We start from the raw sequence: 17,052 nt of genomic DNA, 5'->3' as shown, positions 1-17,052 counted from the left end.
AAGCCCCCCTTCCCCTCTCCCCCTCATATTCAGTTCAGTCGAGAAAGATGGAGAAACCGAGTGCACACCGGACTTGCTCTGTGGTTGATTGCCATAAAAAACATGTAAATGTGTTTTATCTCCCAAAATCGGACGAAACTATCAGGGACCAGTGGATGAAATTCATTTTTAATGACGCTGTCCCAACAACCCTTTCAACTGGCGTGCAGAGCCATATAGAGCGTCCACGACAGCCAAAACATCGCATTGATCTCGCGAGACAATAATGCCTTCAGAAATAAGGGTAAAAGTAGGTCTGTGTTTATTTTTTTTCCACTTTTCTTTTTTAGAAGGGCCTGAAAGACTATAATACAGCAGTAGGTATCCAATGTAATACAAGGTTATGACTCCTTTAAGTAATATTCATGAGCTATTATACATCATTGCAAAATATTGTCAAATACTTAAAGTCAGCATTCTTTGTGTATTATCCTTTTAAATAATCTGTACAGTATGTGCATTTCTGTTCTCTCTCTCTCTCTTTGAGACTGTAGTGTTTCATGTAGACTACAGTATTACACCGTCCTTCCTTTATCCTGTCGGGCTGCTTATTGTGGAGAAGGTGGGCCAGGGCAGGAAGTTAAAAATGGTTTGTTTGTTTCAGAGGAAACCTGACACACCCAGGCCTTGCAGCTGGTATTACTTATGACACTTCCTCTTATTCTAAAGGGCCTTTGGAAAGTTCCCACCCAACTTCATCACTTCCTAACATACCTTCAGCCATGATATCTTTAAGCTCTGTTTAGGTTTGTTTAGAGGACACTAAACAGACAGTATCATGATGGGCTAGCATTTTCCTGTTATTTTACAGCAACCTATACATGGTTAATCCTGAAGTTCATCACAGTAAAAGTCATTTTATCATCTTTATTTTACTGTGCATTTAACACAAATGGAGAAATTATGTTCCATACATTACCATGTTAAAAAAGAAAATACAATTTCAGTCTTTCTACTTCAAAATTTCACATTTAATTCGATGTTATGCCATTTCTTTGCAATTAATCGTGAAATTTACTAGCAATTTCTGGGCGAAAATAGTTTCTACACCACTACAGTCCATCCATTTTCCAAACCACTTTGCTGGAGCCGATTCCCCTTACCACTACAAAATCACATTTTTCTTCCCTTTAGCCAAAAAGACAGGGCCTAGATTCAATATGTTGACCAACAATATCATCAAACCTCTGTGGTACTTGTGTCATGATGTCACGACACACAAGAACCAATGAGGTTTGATGTTACTGATGTCGTTGTGTGATTTGATTTGACGGTGAATAAATCAAATTTGGGTCTGTTCATCATACAAAGTGATTGCATCGATTCAGAAACCACAATGGATTACTTTCACGCAACGTTTGTGTCCTTTCTGGACCTTGAAACTTTGGATCTGATTTGACTGTTAACTGTTTTACTGAGTTTGTTTCAATTCAGTTTGTATTTAAGCCTGATTCTGAGCCACAATCGAATTCAATTTAACCTAATTTTATTATTATTTATAAAAAATTCAATCATTCATTGGCCTTTTTTGTTGTTGGACAGAAACACTTGAGAAAACCAAGGAAATTATGGGAGGATATGGTATACAAATCAAACTTGAGCTCATCTTGCCCACATGAGCACTAATATATCAGAGCCTGTGAACTAAACACTAGGTCACAGCTTATATAGTTTTAGCATTTTATTTAAAAACCCATTTTTTCCCCCATATATTTCAAGTTTATTTTATTCAAATCAATTTGATATTGGAGATTGTCAGCAAAGTTTTTTTTTTTTCTTAGGCCTATATTGAATTGAATTGAAATATCTTTAATGTCCCCAAGGGGCAATTTGGTTCACAACAAGTAGCCAACACATACACATTCGCACAAAACACATAAAACCATGAGATAATAAATAGATAAAAACATAAATACACATGTACCCATAGTTTGTTGAGAAACCCAACAGCTAATGGTACAAATGTTCTCAAATATCTGTTGGACCTGGCACGTTTTCGGTTGGTATACCTCCTTCCTGATGGTAGGAGGCAAAATTCCGAGTGTAATGGGTGAGTGATGTTATAGCCAAAATGGCCATTGCCCTCTGTGTAGCTCTGGTCTCGTACATATGCTCAATGCTGTTGAGATCAGTGCCAATTATTTTCCGTTATTACAGTTTTTCCTAATCTGTTTTTGTTAATTACACTCAAATTGCCAAACCAACAGATCATAGCAAAGGTTAAAATTGACTCAACAAAGGATGAATAAAAAGCTTTCAGAAGTGATCTATCAACATTAAACCCATTCAACTTTCTAAAGAAAAAAGGTCTCTGATTAGCTTTTTTCCATATATAGGCTAGTCTGTATTGGTGTCAAAGTTCAGTTTATCATCTAAAATGATGCCCAAATACTTGTATTGTACTTGTATAACATGGTGAGGATACTCTATTTATGTCAGACTGCGTTTCAGAAAGTAGAGTGCATCTGTTGTTTGGTAGATGTAGATCTTATGTGCAAGAGAAACAAGCGTGCATTAAAATTTTGACTCTGAACTTCCATTCTTTCAGTAGCTCTGTATATTTCTATGGCATCGCGGTCGAATAGTAATTAGCTGGTGAAGGGGATTTACTTATTGTAAATGGACAACCGACGGATGTCATAACAAATGTCAGTAGATCGGGAAGATTTTTAAATAAGCGGCTCATTCATAAATCCGTAAGATCTTACCTTCATGCTGTGGAAATACAAACCGGAAGACAGAAAAGGGGCGGAGCTACTTAAGGTCTATAGAGTAATAGGCTTAACAACTTTTTAGAATTTCGAAATATTTTCTTCACAGAATAAATTGCCAGGCACTGCAATGGGCCATGGTCCATTTAGAAGAGAATTGAAAGTATTATTCAAGTGCTCTGCTTTAAATAATGAAATAGCCCTCTCACGGTAGGAAACAACATTAGCAATTGCAGCCCTGAACCAATGAACCATCCAGAGTCTGAGGAAGTCTACACTTCCCATGCTTAATCTACCCTTATCTACAAACTGAAGCACAGATCTTTCACCAAAATGTGTAGCACAGCACTTTATCTAAAACAAATAAAGAGATTTCCATTATCAATAGGCTATAACTACAGAGAGACAGAGTAACTGAAAATCAGCACACACCGTACAGCACATTCCCTATGGAAGCTTGTTTCTGCCGCGGAATAACAAAATAAAAGTAATTGTGACTTTTTATCATGCAAATCTGACTTTATTTCTCGCAATGCTGAGTTTATATTTCAGAATCTGGAGAAAAAGTCAGAATTGCGAGAAACATTTTTTTGCGAGTTTATATCACACAATTTTGACTTTCTCACAATTCTGACTTTGCAACTCGCAATTTAGATTTTTTCTCGCAATTCTGACTTTAGAACTCGCAATTCTGAAATTTTCTCCAGATTCAGAAATATAAACTCAGCATTGCGAGAAAAAAGTCAGAATTGTGAGTTATAAACTCTGTTAAAAAGGTCATTGCAGCTTTTTTTTCTTTTTTTTGCAATTGCGAGTTTATATCACACAATTTTGACTTTCTCGCAATCCTGACTTTAGAACTCGCAATTCTGACTTTAGAACTTGCAATTCAGATTTTTTCTCCAGATTCTGATATGAACTCAGCATTGTGAAAAAAAAAAAAGTCATTTGAGTCAAAGTCAATTGTGAGACTGAGTTATAAACTTTTTATAACACAATTCAGATTTTTTTTCTTGCAATTCTGAGTTTATATCACACAATTCTAACTTTTTCGCAATTCCAACTTCCACAATTCTATTTTTCTCAGAATTGTGAGAGCTCACAATTGCGAGTTATATGTCAGAATTGTGAGATAAAGGGTCCTATCTTGCACCCAGCACAATTGACTTTGTACACCGACGCATGTATCATTCCTATTTTGCACCCACGCACAGCAGACTTTTCCCTCCACAGACGCACGTCGGTAAATTAGGAAATGAACTAGCGCTCCCGGGGGCGGTTCAGCTCAAAGAGGCGGCGTGTTCCGGCGCAAACGTTCCCTGGTGCTATTTTGCAGGTTTAGAAAACAATTCCGCCACTGACCAGGAAAAACCTAGTCTAAACTCAGTGGCGCATGTGCATGTTATTCATATGCTATTTTAAGGGCGCATGCTTGGCCATAATCAATGTAGCGTGTGCACAGCGTGCATGCACTTTGCTTATCTCATCTACGCAGCAGTTATAATTTTTAGAAAACCATACATTATTACAAGGAAAAATATTAACACACGAGGGAAATCATTGTTGTGTCCATGAAGATGTGGAAAAAATAGGCATAAATCTAGCTTACACATTCACCCACATTTTTATACGCCTGTTTAACCGAAGCTAATTTGGGTGGGTTTCTCCATCCCCATACAATGTCACTTCTCTGTGTTTTATGGCCCTGACGAGAACGTCGGTCTCCTCGGCTGTGAACCGCTCCTGGTGCGCGCCTGGCAAAATCCGCCGTTATAATAGCAAACCACCATGGAACAAGCACGCCTGCTCTTAAAGGGAATGTGAGATGTCGCTCTGATTGGTTTATTTAACGTTACGCCCAAACCACACCTATGAGTAATGAAGCTACTTTAGACCAACCCATTTTAGATTTGCGTTGGGCGCAAGAGTAATTTATCCCGCCGGTATAATAGCAACAGCGCCCCAGACCCGCCCACAAAGTTACTTGTGTTTCGCGCTTGATACTTGCGTTTCAGATCGTTAAAATAGGGCCCATAAACGTATTCAGACTTTATAACTCACAATTGCGACTTTATATCTCCCAATTCTGATGTTATTTCTGACACAATACTGGCCTTTTCTGAGAATTGTGAAATATAAGCTCACAATTGAGAGTTAGCTATAAAGTCCAAATTGTGAGATATAAACTTACTATTGCAAAAAAAAAAAGAAAAAAAAAAAGGTCAAAATTGTGAGATTAAAAAGTTGCAATTCCCTTTTTTTTTTTTTTTATTCTGTGGTGGAAACAAGCTTCCATACATCCCTCAGTAAAGGCAAAATCTTTTTTTTTAAAGAATTTTAAAGAGAGGAAAGTAAAAATTGGGAATGTTGGGAAACCAAATCATTTACTATTCAGAAATTCTCCTTGGGATGCAGTGAAGACCTCCAACAGGCCGGATGAATGAATGATTGTTCTGTGAGAGGAAGCTCTCGTTTTGACTTGCTGGCAGACAGAGAGTTACTTCTCGAGTGTTTTACAATCATTGATAAATGATTGCTTTAGTTTTAACTTTAGAACTAAACTGCTTTAGCTTTCATTTGGTGTATTTAGTCAATTCCACCTGAAGGAGATGCTGACAGTGAAAAGTAAAGCACATATTGTTGAGAACACTAACACATGTTGTGTTTTGGAGGTTGGTTCACATATGGGATACTGACGTGTTGGTGTCCAACACGAGGCTTCTTTACCAGCTTAACCAGCAAAACTGTCTTGCAAATTCATGAAGGAATAATCCTATCAGGATGGTCAACATAAGAATTCATCCAAAATGGATTCTGACTTTCCTGCTCAACTCACTATTTGATGAGAACGGGGTAGGTGGATGTTACTTAGTTAGCACTTACATCTATCCACAAAGTATAAATACATGTTGTGCTCATATAATGTCTAAACATCACTAAGATGCTTAAGTAATGAAAGAAAATCAATGGATTGCTTAATTGCTGTTGATATGTCAATAAAGATTGATGCAAGTATTAGTAATAATTGTTAACAATTGTGTTTTCTTACTGTACACTGTACAAAAATTCTAACCTCCCCAAATCAAAATCTTCTAGTGACTGGTCACATCTACATTTTTCAATTGGCCCAAGTGAAATTCTGTAAATTATAAAATTAAATGTACAGAATCTCACTTGGGCCAATTGAAAAATTTAGATGTGACCAGTCACTAGAAGATTTTGAGTTGGGGAGGTTAGACATTTTTTACAGTACTCTATTCATTGGAATTGCTTTGGACAGAGTACATTAGTCCAATTTTCTCCTTTTGTTTTCCACAGGAAAAAAAGTAAGTTATACGGATTTACATAAAATGAAAAATTCAGACATTTTTAATTTCCAGGTGAACTGACCCTTGTTGTAAAAATACCAAGTCAAAGTGTAATGTAGATGTAAACCTGAAAGGAAATGATTGGACTTTTCAACTATGTTACCTGAAATGAAGACATGGTGAATTATGAGTAATACACATTATTACAAAAAAAATTTGAGTTGGGAAGGTTAGAATTTTTTTACAGTGTAGTTAAAAAAATGTAAACAATATTACAATAGAATATAATCTTACTTCAACATAGAAAAGGAATCAAATAATTTGCACAGTTTTAAACTAAAGTTTCCAATAAATATCTCGAGAGCATTTACGGTCAATCTTGCCTCAACGATCAAAACATGTGAGCAGACAGGATCTTAAACAAAAGACTGTTTCACAGTTACAGGCTTCAGATGAACTCGGTCAAGTCACATGGATCTGTCAAACTACGGGTGGCACCACACTGTTTCCAGATCAGCATTGTGTTTTGTCTCTTATAATGTTAGAGCTTGGGAAACGCAGAGGAAAAGCTGCTTCTGGATCAGCATGAAGAGGTTATTGCTGATATCTATTACAAATGTATAATCATAACACACACCGAAATTGATGTTATGGATGGGAACAAAAACTCCACTTTGAGCTAACAAATGAAGAATGTCCAATGGCATATCGAAATATTATGGACATAAATTCTCGATCACTTTAAGAGGAACCGGTGCTTTTAGTTTAACAGCCTTTGATGAGAAATGTAGTGATATTTCATAAACACAATGTCGGCATTTAACAGGAACAGTATATCTTTAAAATCGAGTCCTCCCTTTTCTCCTCCTCTTTTCCCCCTTCCTCTTCCTCTGAACATTTCCTTTGCTCTTTATTTTCTTTTAATGCTTATGTGTATGAGGCTATGAGCACTAAACAGGTTAAGATTACATTCAGAACGCACTCAAAAAGTGGAGATTATTAGGCAGTACCTTCCAGTTAAATGGTTTTAGGCAAGAGGAAAAGTGTCCGGCACAAGAATAAAGTATCTTCTGTTTCAATCGCAACAAAAACATAGACACACCAGCCAACCAGCACCCGAAATGGGTGTTGGTTTATTACACGTAGCTAATGTTTACGCAGAGGCCCAGGCTTCTGCTCTGGTGTGGGTTCCTAATAAAGTCAACTTATTATGACTGCTGGGGCTTTGAAAAAAAGGGGCAGCCGTTATATGAATGGCAAGAGGAGGAGTGAGTGCGGAAAAGAGGAATTTACCGTCTAGTCCTGAATTCTGCAGATGTTCAGTCAAGTCACAGCCGAACGCATTTTCAGTTCCCTTCCTTTTGGACTTCAGCTTGGCAGCCTTATTCTTCATCAGGCTTCCGTAACGTATCCAGATCAGAGTAAATACACCTTAAAATCAACCATTGGTCCCACAACGCATGGGATGGGAAGGGTGGGGAAATGCGCCCGAAAAGAAAAGAAAAGCCCCAGATCAGGAAGTCCACAGTGTGAAACAAAAGAAATCATCCGCTCACATCTTGACTGAGCCACCAAAGATCTGGTGTGGGCGAAGAACTCTGGAGCGGTTCACGCCCAACGTCACTTCATCATCAGGGTCTCTCCTCCCTTAAGCCCTGAACAGAGAGAGGTGAGATTCTGTGTCGAGTCTGAGGGGGAAAAGTTACGACACGAGCTTCTGTCCCACCAAGAAGCTTTGCAGAGGAGACAGTTTCCTGTCCGTTCCACTTCTATCTATCTATCTATCTATCTATCTATCTATCTATCTATCTATCTATCTATCTATCTATCTATCTATCTATCTATCTATCTATCTATCCTTTTCGCTCCACGTTGTTCAGGAGGTCATCGTGCTGATGTTGAGTGGAGGCTTGAAATGTCAGAACTTTTTGCCAAGGGGAGGGTAGAAGAGCGAGGGGAGGAGAGAGAAGTAACTGCCTGCTTATTCTTCACCAGTTTGGACATTACCGAACCCCTTTCACCCAACCCAACCCCCCCTCCGGCCACCCCGCTTTCTCTCTTCCTCCCTCCTTTTTTCTTTTTTGTAGCCATGGCTCCAACAGGAAACCTGCTCTCTGCCTTCCTGAACGCTTCCAGAATACACAATTTCCTGTAAAGGGAACCTTGTTTGGAAAACAAAAACAGACCAAGAGAAGGACGTTGGGGAGAGGGACAGCAAGATGGGGGGAGAAAGAGAGAGAGAAAGGCAGAACGAGGCAGAAAAAACTGGAGAACTTTACAGAGCAGATGAGAGAGGGGGGAAAACACAAGGTTCCCGTTAACCACGGCTAGTTAGCCATTTTGAGTGTTTCTTCAACTACAGGCACTTCTATGTCCCACGGGCGGATTTTTATTAAAACTAACAGATGCCTTTTTCCACATTTTCTGTTTTGGAAACTTTTTAACTGTGACTTATTTATCATAGTTTTTGCTACTTTTCAAATGCCTTTTATGTCTAGATTTTTGTTGTTTTACTTTTGTCCCAGAATTATGAAAATCCATCATAACAGTATTGCACTCTTAGAACAAAAAAGGTTCAGTGGGGTTCAGTATACCCTGCTGAAAAATCCAGCATAAACCAGCATGAATTCATGGCTGGTTTCTGCTGGTAAGTGCTGGTCTAACTGGAGGACCAGCATAATCATGCTATTCTCAAGCAAAACTGGTGCTGGTGAAGCTGGTTTAATTGTTTTAGTTATGATTATATTATTAATCAAAGTCATCTGAAATTTTAAACAGTAAAAATTAAAACTGGTGACACGTTTCAAAGGATTTGTCTCCGGTATAAAAGGATCTATATACAATGAATAAAAAAAAAGCTTGTGTACATTGTAAAACAAAAACTGATATGAAAACAATGAAAAATGCCAAATAACAGCCGTTTGTTCAATAACAGGGGTTATGAGAAGAGCTCTTACTAAGAAAGAGCTATTGATAATGAAAGCTCAAAATGAAAAGTTGCTGATTTTAAAGACTTTAAATGGTCCTTTGGGAGCTCGCATGTCAAAATGCCAAAATAAAAGGTATGTCATTGCAGTCAGGAGCATGACATATTGTAGTCAATAGTGATAGCATGCATTGTCAAAAATTGCTGAAAGAGAATTAATTCAACCAAAGTCAAGGGCCAAGTGTCCAACTGAAAGCCACATAAAGAAACACTAATCACCATAATGGTGACTTCAAATAGACTTAAACAACTTTTAACACATCCGCACGTTTTGTTGTGGTCTTGCTGGAATCATATAGCACCCAAAAGACAACATATGCTGGTCCACCAGCACACCAGCATCGCAAGCTGGTACCAGCGTGCAAAACATACCCTATGCTGTATGGTCCACCAGCACAACCGCTTCTCATGCTGGGTACCAGACCATCATCCAGCATCCCATGCTAGAGATCAGCATGCAAAACATACCTTATGCTGGGGAGAAGCAGTGCTGGATTTTGCTGAAAGGCTCAATTTTAAAGAACCATTTATGCCAAAATGCTTCTATACAGGGAGAAATGTCTAAGGGCGTTTTCGCACCAAGGTTCGAACCAAAGTTCATGTTTTGATACATTTTATACTTTCGGTAAGTTTTGGTTTGGTTTCACATTGCAATTATGCGAGCGCACTAAAGAACTTTACATGACATACTTGCGTCCTTTCGTCATCATCTATATGGGCTGCATCTTGACATTGATTGGTTTGTAAACAGACGTGCGTCTGATGTCAGCGTGTTGACAATTCGGCGAGTAACTTTGACAAGAATGAATGAACAGACGCATATTGTTGGCACTATACTGTTATTATTACGGCATTACTCCCTGCAGCACCAACTATACTCGAGGCTAGTTCAAATTCCCCAAATGAACGTCCTCGTTGTGCGAACATTTTATCGTCGCCGGCAGGAAAGGAGGAGAAGAGCAAGCAATCCTGCGGGAACCACCGGTATGTAAATTGTCTGAAAGTCCGAACCATACAGAAAATGCTTTCACACTAGAAACGAACCAAACCTTTGTTCAGTTTGATCCGGACCGAGACTAACTCTTTTCGTCTGACCAAATTCTGTCTGTTTGGTCCGGACCGTGGTCCTGGGGAGGGTTCACACCTGTAATTTTGATTCGGATCAAACTGAAAAGTCAGAAAATCCGGACCAAACAAGGTAGGTGTGAAAGGGCCCGAAATGATTGCATAATACTTTAATGTTTAACGGGTTATTTACATTTTTTCGACTAATAAAGTATGTTTACGAGCTGCTTAATTCATAAAATGTTATTCAAATAAACAAAATTAATTTATTAAACCCGAATCCATAAAATGATCCCATGATTGGAACCTGAAGCGCCTGGCAGAACTCTTTAAGGTTCTATATAGAACTTTTTCTTCTATAAGTAAATGTTATGATAATGTAAACAAAGAGTAAAGAAACTGACCATTTCAATATTTACTGTACAGTATGTAAACGACTTGCAATATGTCTGGTTTTGACCGTCAGGGGATCAACATTCTTGCCATTTACAAGGTTTTTTCAAAAGTTCAAGCCAAACAAGTCAATAAAGAACATGCTTGAGATGAAATATGAGATCCGTCCATCCCTTATCCAAACCGCTTTTATCCTTATATTAGGGTCACGGGGGGGCTGGGGACTATATGAAATACTGAAATGTGATGTTTAAAGAAAATAAAGAATAGAGTATTTATTATTGTGCATCATTTTCAGCCAATCTGTAATTTTGTCGAATGATTCAATAAGTGTGAAATATATTTTGTGTGTATTTAATATTGTTCAGAGAAATACAAATGTGTGACCATAGATATGTATACGACATATTCGACCGATGAGCCAGCAAAGAGGTATTTTGCTGTGATCTGAGAGGAAGGAAGTATAAAGGATCTGGGACAGTATATGCTGACAAACTTAGCCATGCAAGCGCAAGCAGTAACCTTGACATTATTAACATAATAGACCCACCAAGTAAGGAAGCATCCATCTTCTACTATTTTAAAACTGTTCATATGTCCAAAAGGCTCATTCTCATTGCCATTTCTGTGTGTGAGAAAATGTTAGGAGGTTTATTATTTATTTATTAAGGTTGTTGTTAAACTTTTATGGTCAAAATACTAGGGCAGATTCTAACCCCAACCCTCAATATTCAGATACTGGTTAACCATTATACTGTAGGCTTTTTAATTTGAATAAAATTTTATGAATAAAGCAGCTCGTAAACATACTTTATCAGTAAGAAAAATTTAAATAACTCACTATATCTGTACACATTTCTGCTGCAGATGAAAATGTTATTCATAAAGTGAAGTGACGGAAGACAAGGTTGCCTTCAGAGAAGTTTTGTCGATGTACAATACATTCAAAGGTTTGAGGTGGGTAAAAAAAATGTGGATTTTGTTTTTAATATTTAATATTTTTAATATATAAGCTGATTTCTATTTGAATATATTGTAAAATGTAATATATTCGTTTGATCAAAGCTGAATTTTCGGCATGATTACTCCAGTCTTCAGGGTCACACGATCCTTCAGAAATCATTCTAATATGATGATTTGCTGCTCAAGAAAAAAAAAATCTTATTAAACCGCAATACATTAAATTCTTTGATGAATAGGACGTTTAAAAGAACAGCATTTTTTCTTGTAAAATTATCAATTCTTTACTGTTTTTTTTTTTTTTAATCAATTTAAGGATAAAATAATTGAAAAAACATAGTAAAAGATGGGGAAAACATGCTTCTAATTTTACTTGATACATTACAAATGCTGCTTTATCAGTAACATTTCTTCGAATGGCTTTTCCTAGCAGGCGCAGAAAGCATTATTATCAACAGACAAAAAAAGGATCCTTTCAAATATGGCATTTAAAAAAAAATCAGACCACAGATTAAAGCATTTAGAGCATAAGAACAGACACTTTTTTGTGTCAAGCCACCATGTGCCAAAGGTTGTTCTTCCTATAGAGCAGCCCTGAATCATGTGACAGGAGCAAACAAAGGGCGAATTCAATCGGATGCCTGTCAGACAATCCCAGTCCATGATGTAATAGAGTGAAAACTGTCTACTTTTTCAATAGCCTTGGCTCCATATGTGTTTTCCCATTCATTTTCTCCATGGGAATAACAACAAATGCTTAAAAAAACCTAATATATATGCAGACTGAGGAGCTTTATGGGAGTGGACAATTACTGCTACTCTATGCTCTTTTGCCAAAACACAAGCCACAAGTTTCATTACTCCAACAAAAGAATACTGCCCATTTCCAAATATGCATTCTTAAACAGTCTTGTTACATCATCATCAACCGACAACGTTCAATTCCAATCATCAAACAGAGGATGCATGAAATTACCCAGATGTGTTCTTGATACTGAGGAATAAGGATGCATTGGATGCTGTGTCCGAAATCTCTCCCTGTCCCCTACATACAGTGTACTAGGCTATAGGGTGTTGGCAATTTTGTAATGGTGTCCGAATTGTGACTGAACAACTTTGTGCCCTAAAATTGTTCATTCATACATACTTGCTGAAGCACTCGGAAATATTGTATATATGAGTTAAATGCACATGAACGCCAGCACAAAGTCTCAGGCCTAACTCTTTCCCTGCCAGCGTTTTTTATTTATTTATTTTTTTAGCTACACTGTGTCATTTTTTAAGTTGATTCTTAGCAAAAAACACTTTGTTCTTTCAAAATGATATGTGCTCATTAATGTGTAATTACTTCTACCAACTAATCAAGTATTCTCGTAAGCGTAGAATCTGCCATTTATAATACATACGAGCGAGTCGTTCGAATGGCGGCAGCCATGTTGCGCCTCCATCTTGAAAATACATTAGCCAAAGAGGGACATACCTGGAAATTCAAGCTTCGCCTTTCGCGTTTTTACACTCAGTGGCACCGTGACGAATGCGAGCGGGAGATTACTCGCGACTGCCGGCAGATTTGAAATAATACGGCCACTGTAGGAGTTAAAACGCCCTCGGAATGGGAGGGGCTCGAAAGTAATATTCAGTTGGTAGTCATAAACAATTTCACGGCTAGATGGGAGAAAATCCTACACAGTGGAGCTTTAAAGTCGCCAGCCACCACCAGCATTTTTGAATTTTCACAAAAATGTAATGGCCGCCAGAATATTTTATTGTAGGCTATGAATATCTGAACATGCAATAGCCTAAAAGATAGAACAGAGCCTCTGCTTTAAAAGAAAAGTTTTATTCAAACTTTGTGCATTTTTTTTTAATCAGCACTTGACTGTGGGTAAGTTTATTAAAAAAAGCAACATTCTGAACAAAAATCTGAGAAAATTGCGCTACAATGTGCATCAGCAATGCTTTTATCGCTTGTTTCTGCTCTCTTTTTGTGCCTGCCTTCTGATCTAGAGATTCAGAAGATAACAGCGCCCCCCCATATAACAGTAAAAACATGGAAAGCATGAAAATTCCATCAATGGAAGCCAGGGAAAGACTTAATTGGGACTAGGAAAATCTGGATTTTCTTTGAGCTTAGGTGTGTGTCAGTGAGAAACATGGCGGAATACCACAATACTTACAGGTATTTAGCAGTGACATTGTCAGGCTGTTTTATTTCAAACAAAATAAGATAATAGCCTGCACAAAAAAAAAAACATGATAGCATTGTAATATGACAATTTAATATGTAGCCTAACGATTAAGTTTGTAGTGGCTTCATAAATGATTTTTTTTATTAAAAAAAAGCAAAACACACCTGATGATGTAGCCTGGGTTTCCCCATGCTGCCTTGCACGCAGCGTGATTTTATTTACGCTGCTAGGCAGCCCGGACACCATGGACCAGATTTTCCCCTCAAAAAGGGAACCAATCACAGAACGGGGAGGGAGCAGCAAGACGATGACGACGTCTATGCGACACACCGAAGCAGTTTGTTTATATCTATGGATCCAACATGGCATCAGACGTGAAGTTACCTTTCGATGCAGCCTTAGATAGTGTTCTAAGTAGTTTAGAACGCAAGTTTATTTCGTCTTTTTCCTCGTCGAATTTCAGTCGTTCTACATACGTCATCTGGTATAATTGAAACGATTGGCTATGAGCTATGTACAGGCGCATTTGATAGACATTCGTAGCGCCCGATAAACGGCTCTGAGCATTCGTAAACCACGCCTCAAATACGAGAAAATGAACATGTGGTTCCCAGACCACGGCTGAGTCCCAATTCGCCTACTTATACTACGACCTAAAAGTATGTACTTTTTCTGTGAGGAAAAAGAACATACTTTTGAGTGTGTAGCAAGAGTATGCACGTTCTGGGACATACTTCGATGACGTCATGCAACGTGAACGAGAACGTGGTTGCCTAGTTACGCACACCGCGACTGTTAACAAAACATTTTACATTTCATTCATTCTTACATGTCCAATATAATTTTATTTACTATTCCCATCTTTTTTTCCTCATTGTTTTTTCCACAATACATTTACAATGTGTTCTACCAAATTGAGGAGTGAAGCAGGGCGTCGTCGTAGATCAACCAAACGCAGGTCGTTTGTGAGGCGGCTGGTTCTGACGTTCAGGTGCAATGTGTGTAACGAAAGCTACTTATTTTCTGAGTTAAAATATTTAAAGTTTATAGTATAACTATTGTTTAACGTATTTTATACTTATGTATAATACTCAAAAATACCCAGATGAAAATGAACCGTGCTTTTACTATAGTAAAAGTGTAGTAACCATGTTTCTTTGGTTGGACTAATAAAGTTAACATTTGTACAGCCACAGTATTACTACAAATAAGTCAGTGTGGTTAAACTATGGTTAGTGTAGTAAAAGGTGTTTATTTTCATAAGAGTTTATAGTAAGGTATAATGCCGCATTCCAGGCAACCTGTAACCCGTGTTTTTCCAACTCGTAACTGGGAGTACATCGATCTAGTACAAGTTCACGGGTAGGAAGTTACGGGTTTTACTGCCGTTCCAATGCACTTTCACGGGTATAAGGTTGGAAAAACACGGGTTACAGGTTGCCTAGAACGATGTACTCCCAGTTACGAGTTGGAAAAACACGGGTTACAGGTTGCCTGGAACGCAGCATGACATCACCACCATCACCACAAAGCTCCTCCCTCCCGCACGCAATGGGTTGTGGGCAATATTAGCCGTTAGAGTGTGCATTGATCTGCACTTCGAATTCTAACCGGAAATAGTAGGCCATCCGGGTATCTTTGGAATACTCATTTCAACATACTACGATTTGGGACATACTAATTCTAGTTTCGCATACTATTTAGGACGGATAGTATGCGAATTGGGACTCAGCCGACGAGGTCTGACGTTAGCCAGGCTACTGATGATGCGCATTCTTTGTTCTTCATATTCTAGAAGTTTCGGGAGGCTAGCCTAGCAATAGCGAGCTAGCTTTGAAAGCATGAGATACCACCCTCCCTTCAGAACGTCTCTAAAGCCACGCCTCCTTCAAAACACAAGAGACGGCGTTAATCTACCTCATGTCTCAAAGCACATACCATTACAATATATTATATATATATATATAATATATATATATATATATACATAATAAACATAAAGAACTTAAAGAGCACTGACCTGTACCACCTGACAGCTACAGATTCATTTCAGCGTTGAGTGTTGCCATTGAAACGCATAAATTCGAGTCATTAACCGCTCCGAGTATAACGTCACGGTTTTCCATCTCTTCCAAATGACGGTAGTTATGGTGTGAACAGCATGAGCTGGTTGTTTTGGCTCAGGAGGAACTGTAAAAGGCGGCTGCTGTAAAAGTGACTCTGTGACTGCACGTCTGTCTAACTCTGTACAGCATGAAAATATTTCATTTATAAATGCAGGATTTTTGAAAAACCCTCCATCCTTTCCTCATTTTATTAATTAATTTAAAGGTTTTGCTGCTTCTCTTTGTACCCTTTCAAATGAAAAACGAGCTAAGCTCCTTACCCCTTGCAATAACTTTCTATAAATGTTGTTCTTTCAATTTTTTTTTATATTATTATTATTGAATTAATTAACTAATTTTTATTTTTGTATTCCTTGCCCTTTATGATTGTATATTTGATTTGAGGATCGCCGTTACTTAATTTGCAACTATAAGAATTGTAAATAGTTAATATCGTTTGTTCAATGCCTATTATGTTTGTAAATTTGTTTATTTTTCAATAAAATAAATAAATAAAAAACATGCTGAAGACGGGTGATCCGGACCAAATGCAATGATTGGAAGAACATTGTGTGGTCATATGCCTTCCCCAGACGATATAGGCTACATATAAATACATTTAGGCCTAGACCACTTAAGTTAGTGATTGCTATCAGGATGTGACGAGCGTTTCAACCAGCATAACAAAAAAATATATATATATTTATATAATTTATATATTATATTAGCTATATAAAAAATCAGCTACCCTTCCTTAAAAACAAACAAACAAATAAAAAAGAAAGTGATTTGACCGTAACTGACTCGTAATTGCGACTTCCCAACTCGTAAATACGAACTTCCCTTCTCATTATACTTCCTTATATTAGTTAAAATATAAACCACTTGAAGGAGTTGATGAAAACCAGTGAGTGAATTTGGACAGTGACTTTTATGCCTGTAATACCGTGATCTACAAATATTTACTACTCATATTTTTGTTGATTGGTCATGTTCAATTTAAATAATTAAATCACAAATAAATGTATTATAAGAGGACTATCTATGCATATTCGATGCAATTAATTTTTATAGAGGACACATTAATTAGCCTATTCATTTTAATTTGATATATTTTGATAATATAATCTTTAAAAGAGTATATTCTGTGAACAGTTCTTAAAGTTACCTCTTTCATTTTATTTGTTACATGACATGTATTTCACACGTGTTTCCATTAATAAACAGGCCACGGTAGGCTTTATTTTCTGTTTATTCCAATAAATGACACTAGGGGGAGTAGTACGATCCCGAGAC

General features: G+C 37.5%; 1 protein-coding gene across 1 annotated transcript in view; it reads right to left on the bottom strand.

The window, feature by feature from the left end:
- arhgap31 (Rho GTPase activating protein 31) overlaps positions 1–7,990 on the bottom strand; it is a 30,085-nt gene extending 22,095 nt beyond the window's left edge. Inside the window, exon 1 of the mRNA XM_084413477.1 lies at positions 7,352–7,990. Coding sequence (XP_084269603.1) covers positions 7,352–7,451 — 100 coding nt within the window. The 5' untranslated portion in view covers positions 7,452–7,990. The remainder of the gene's footprint in view (positions 1–7,351) is intronic.
- Between the last annotated feature and the right edge of the window lie 9,062 nt (positions 7,991–17,052).

The sequence above is a fragment of the Rutilus rutilus genome (assembly GCF_951802725.1).
Source record: "Rutilus rutilus genome assembly, chromosome: 7".
Lineage (NCBI taxonomy): Eukaryota > Metazoa > Chordata > Actinopteri > Cypriniformes > Leuciscidae > Rutilus > Rutilus rutilus.
The sequence above is the reverse complement of the archived record's forward strand: the minus strand, read 5'-3'. Positions and strand labels throughout refer to the sequence as shown.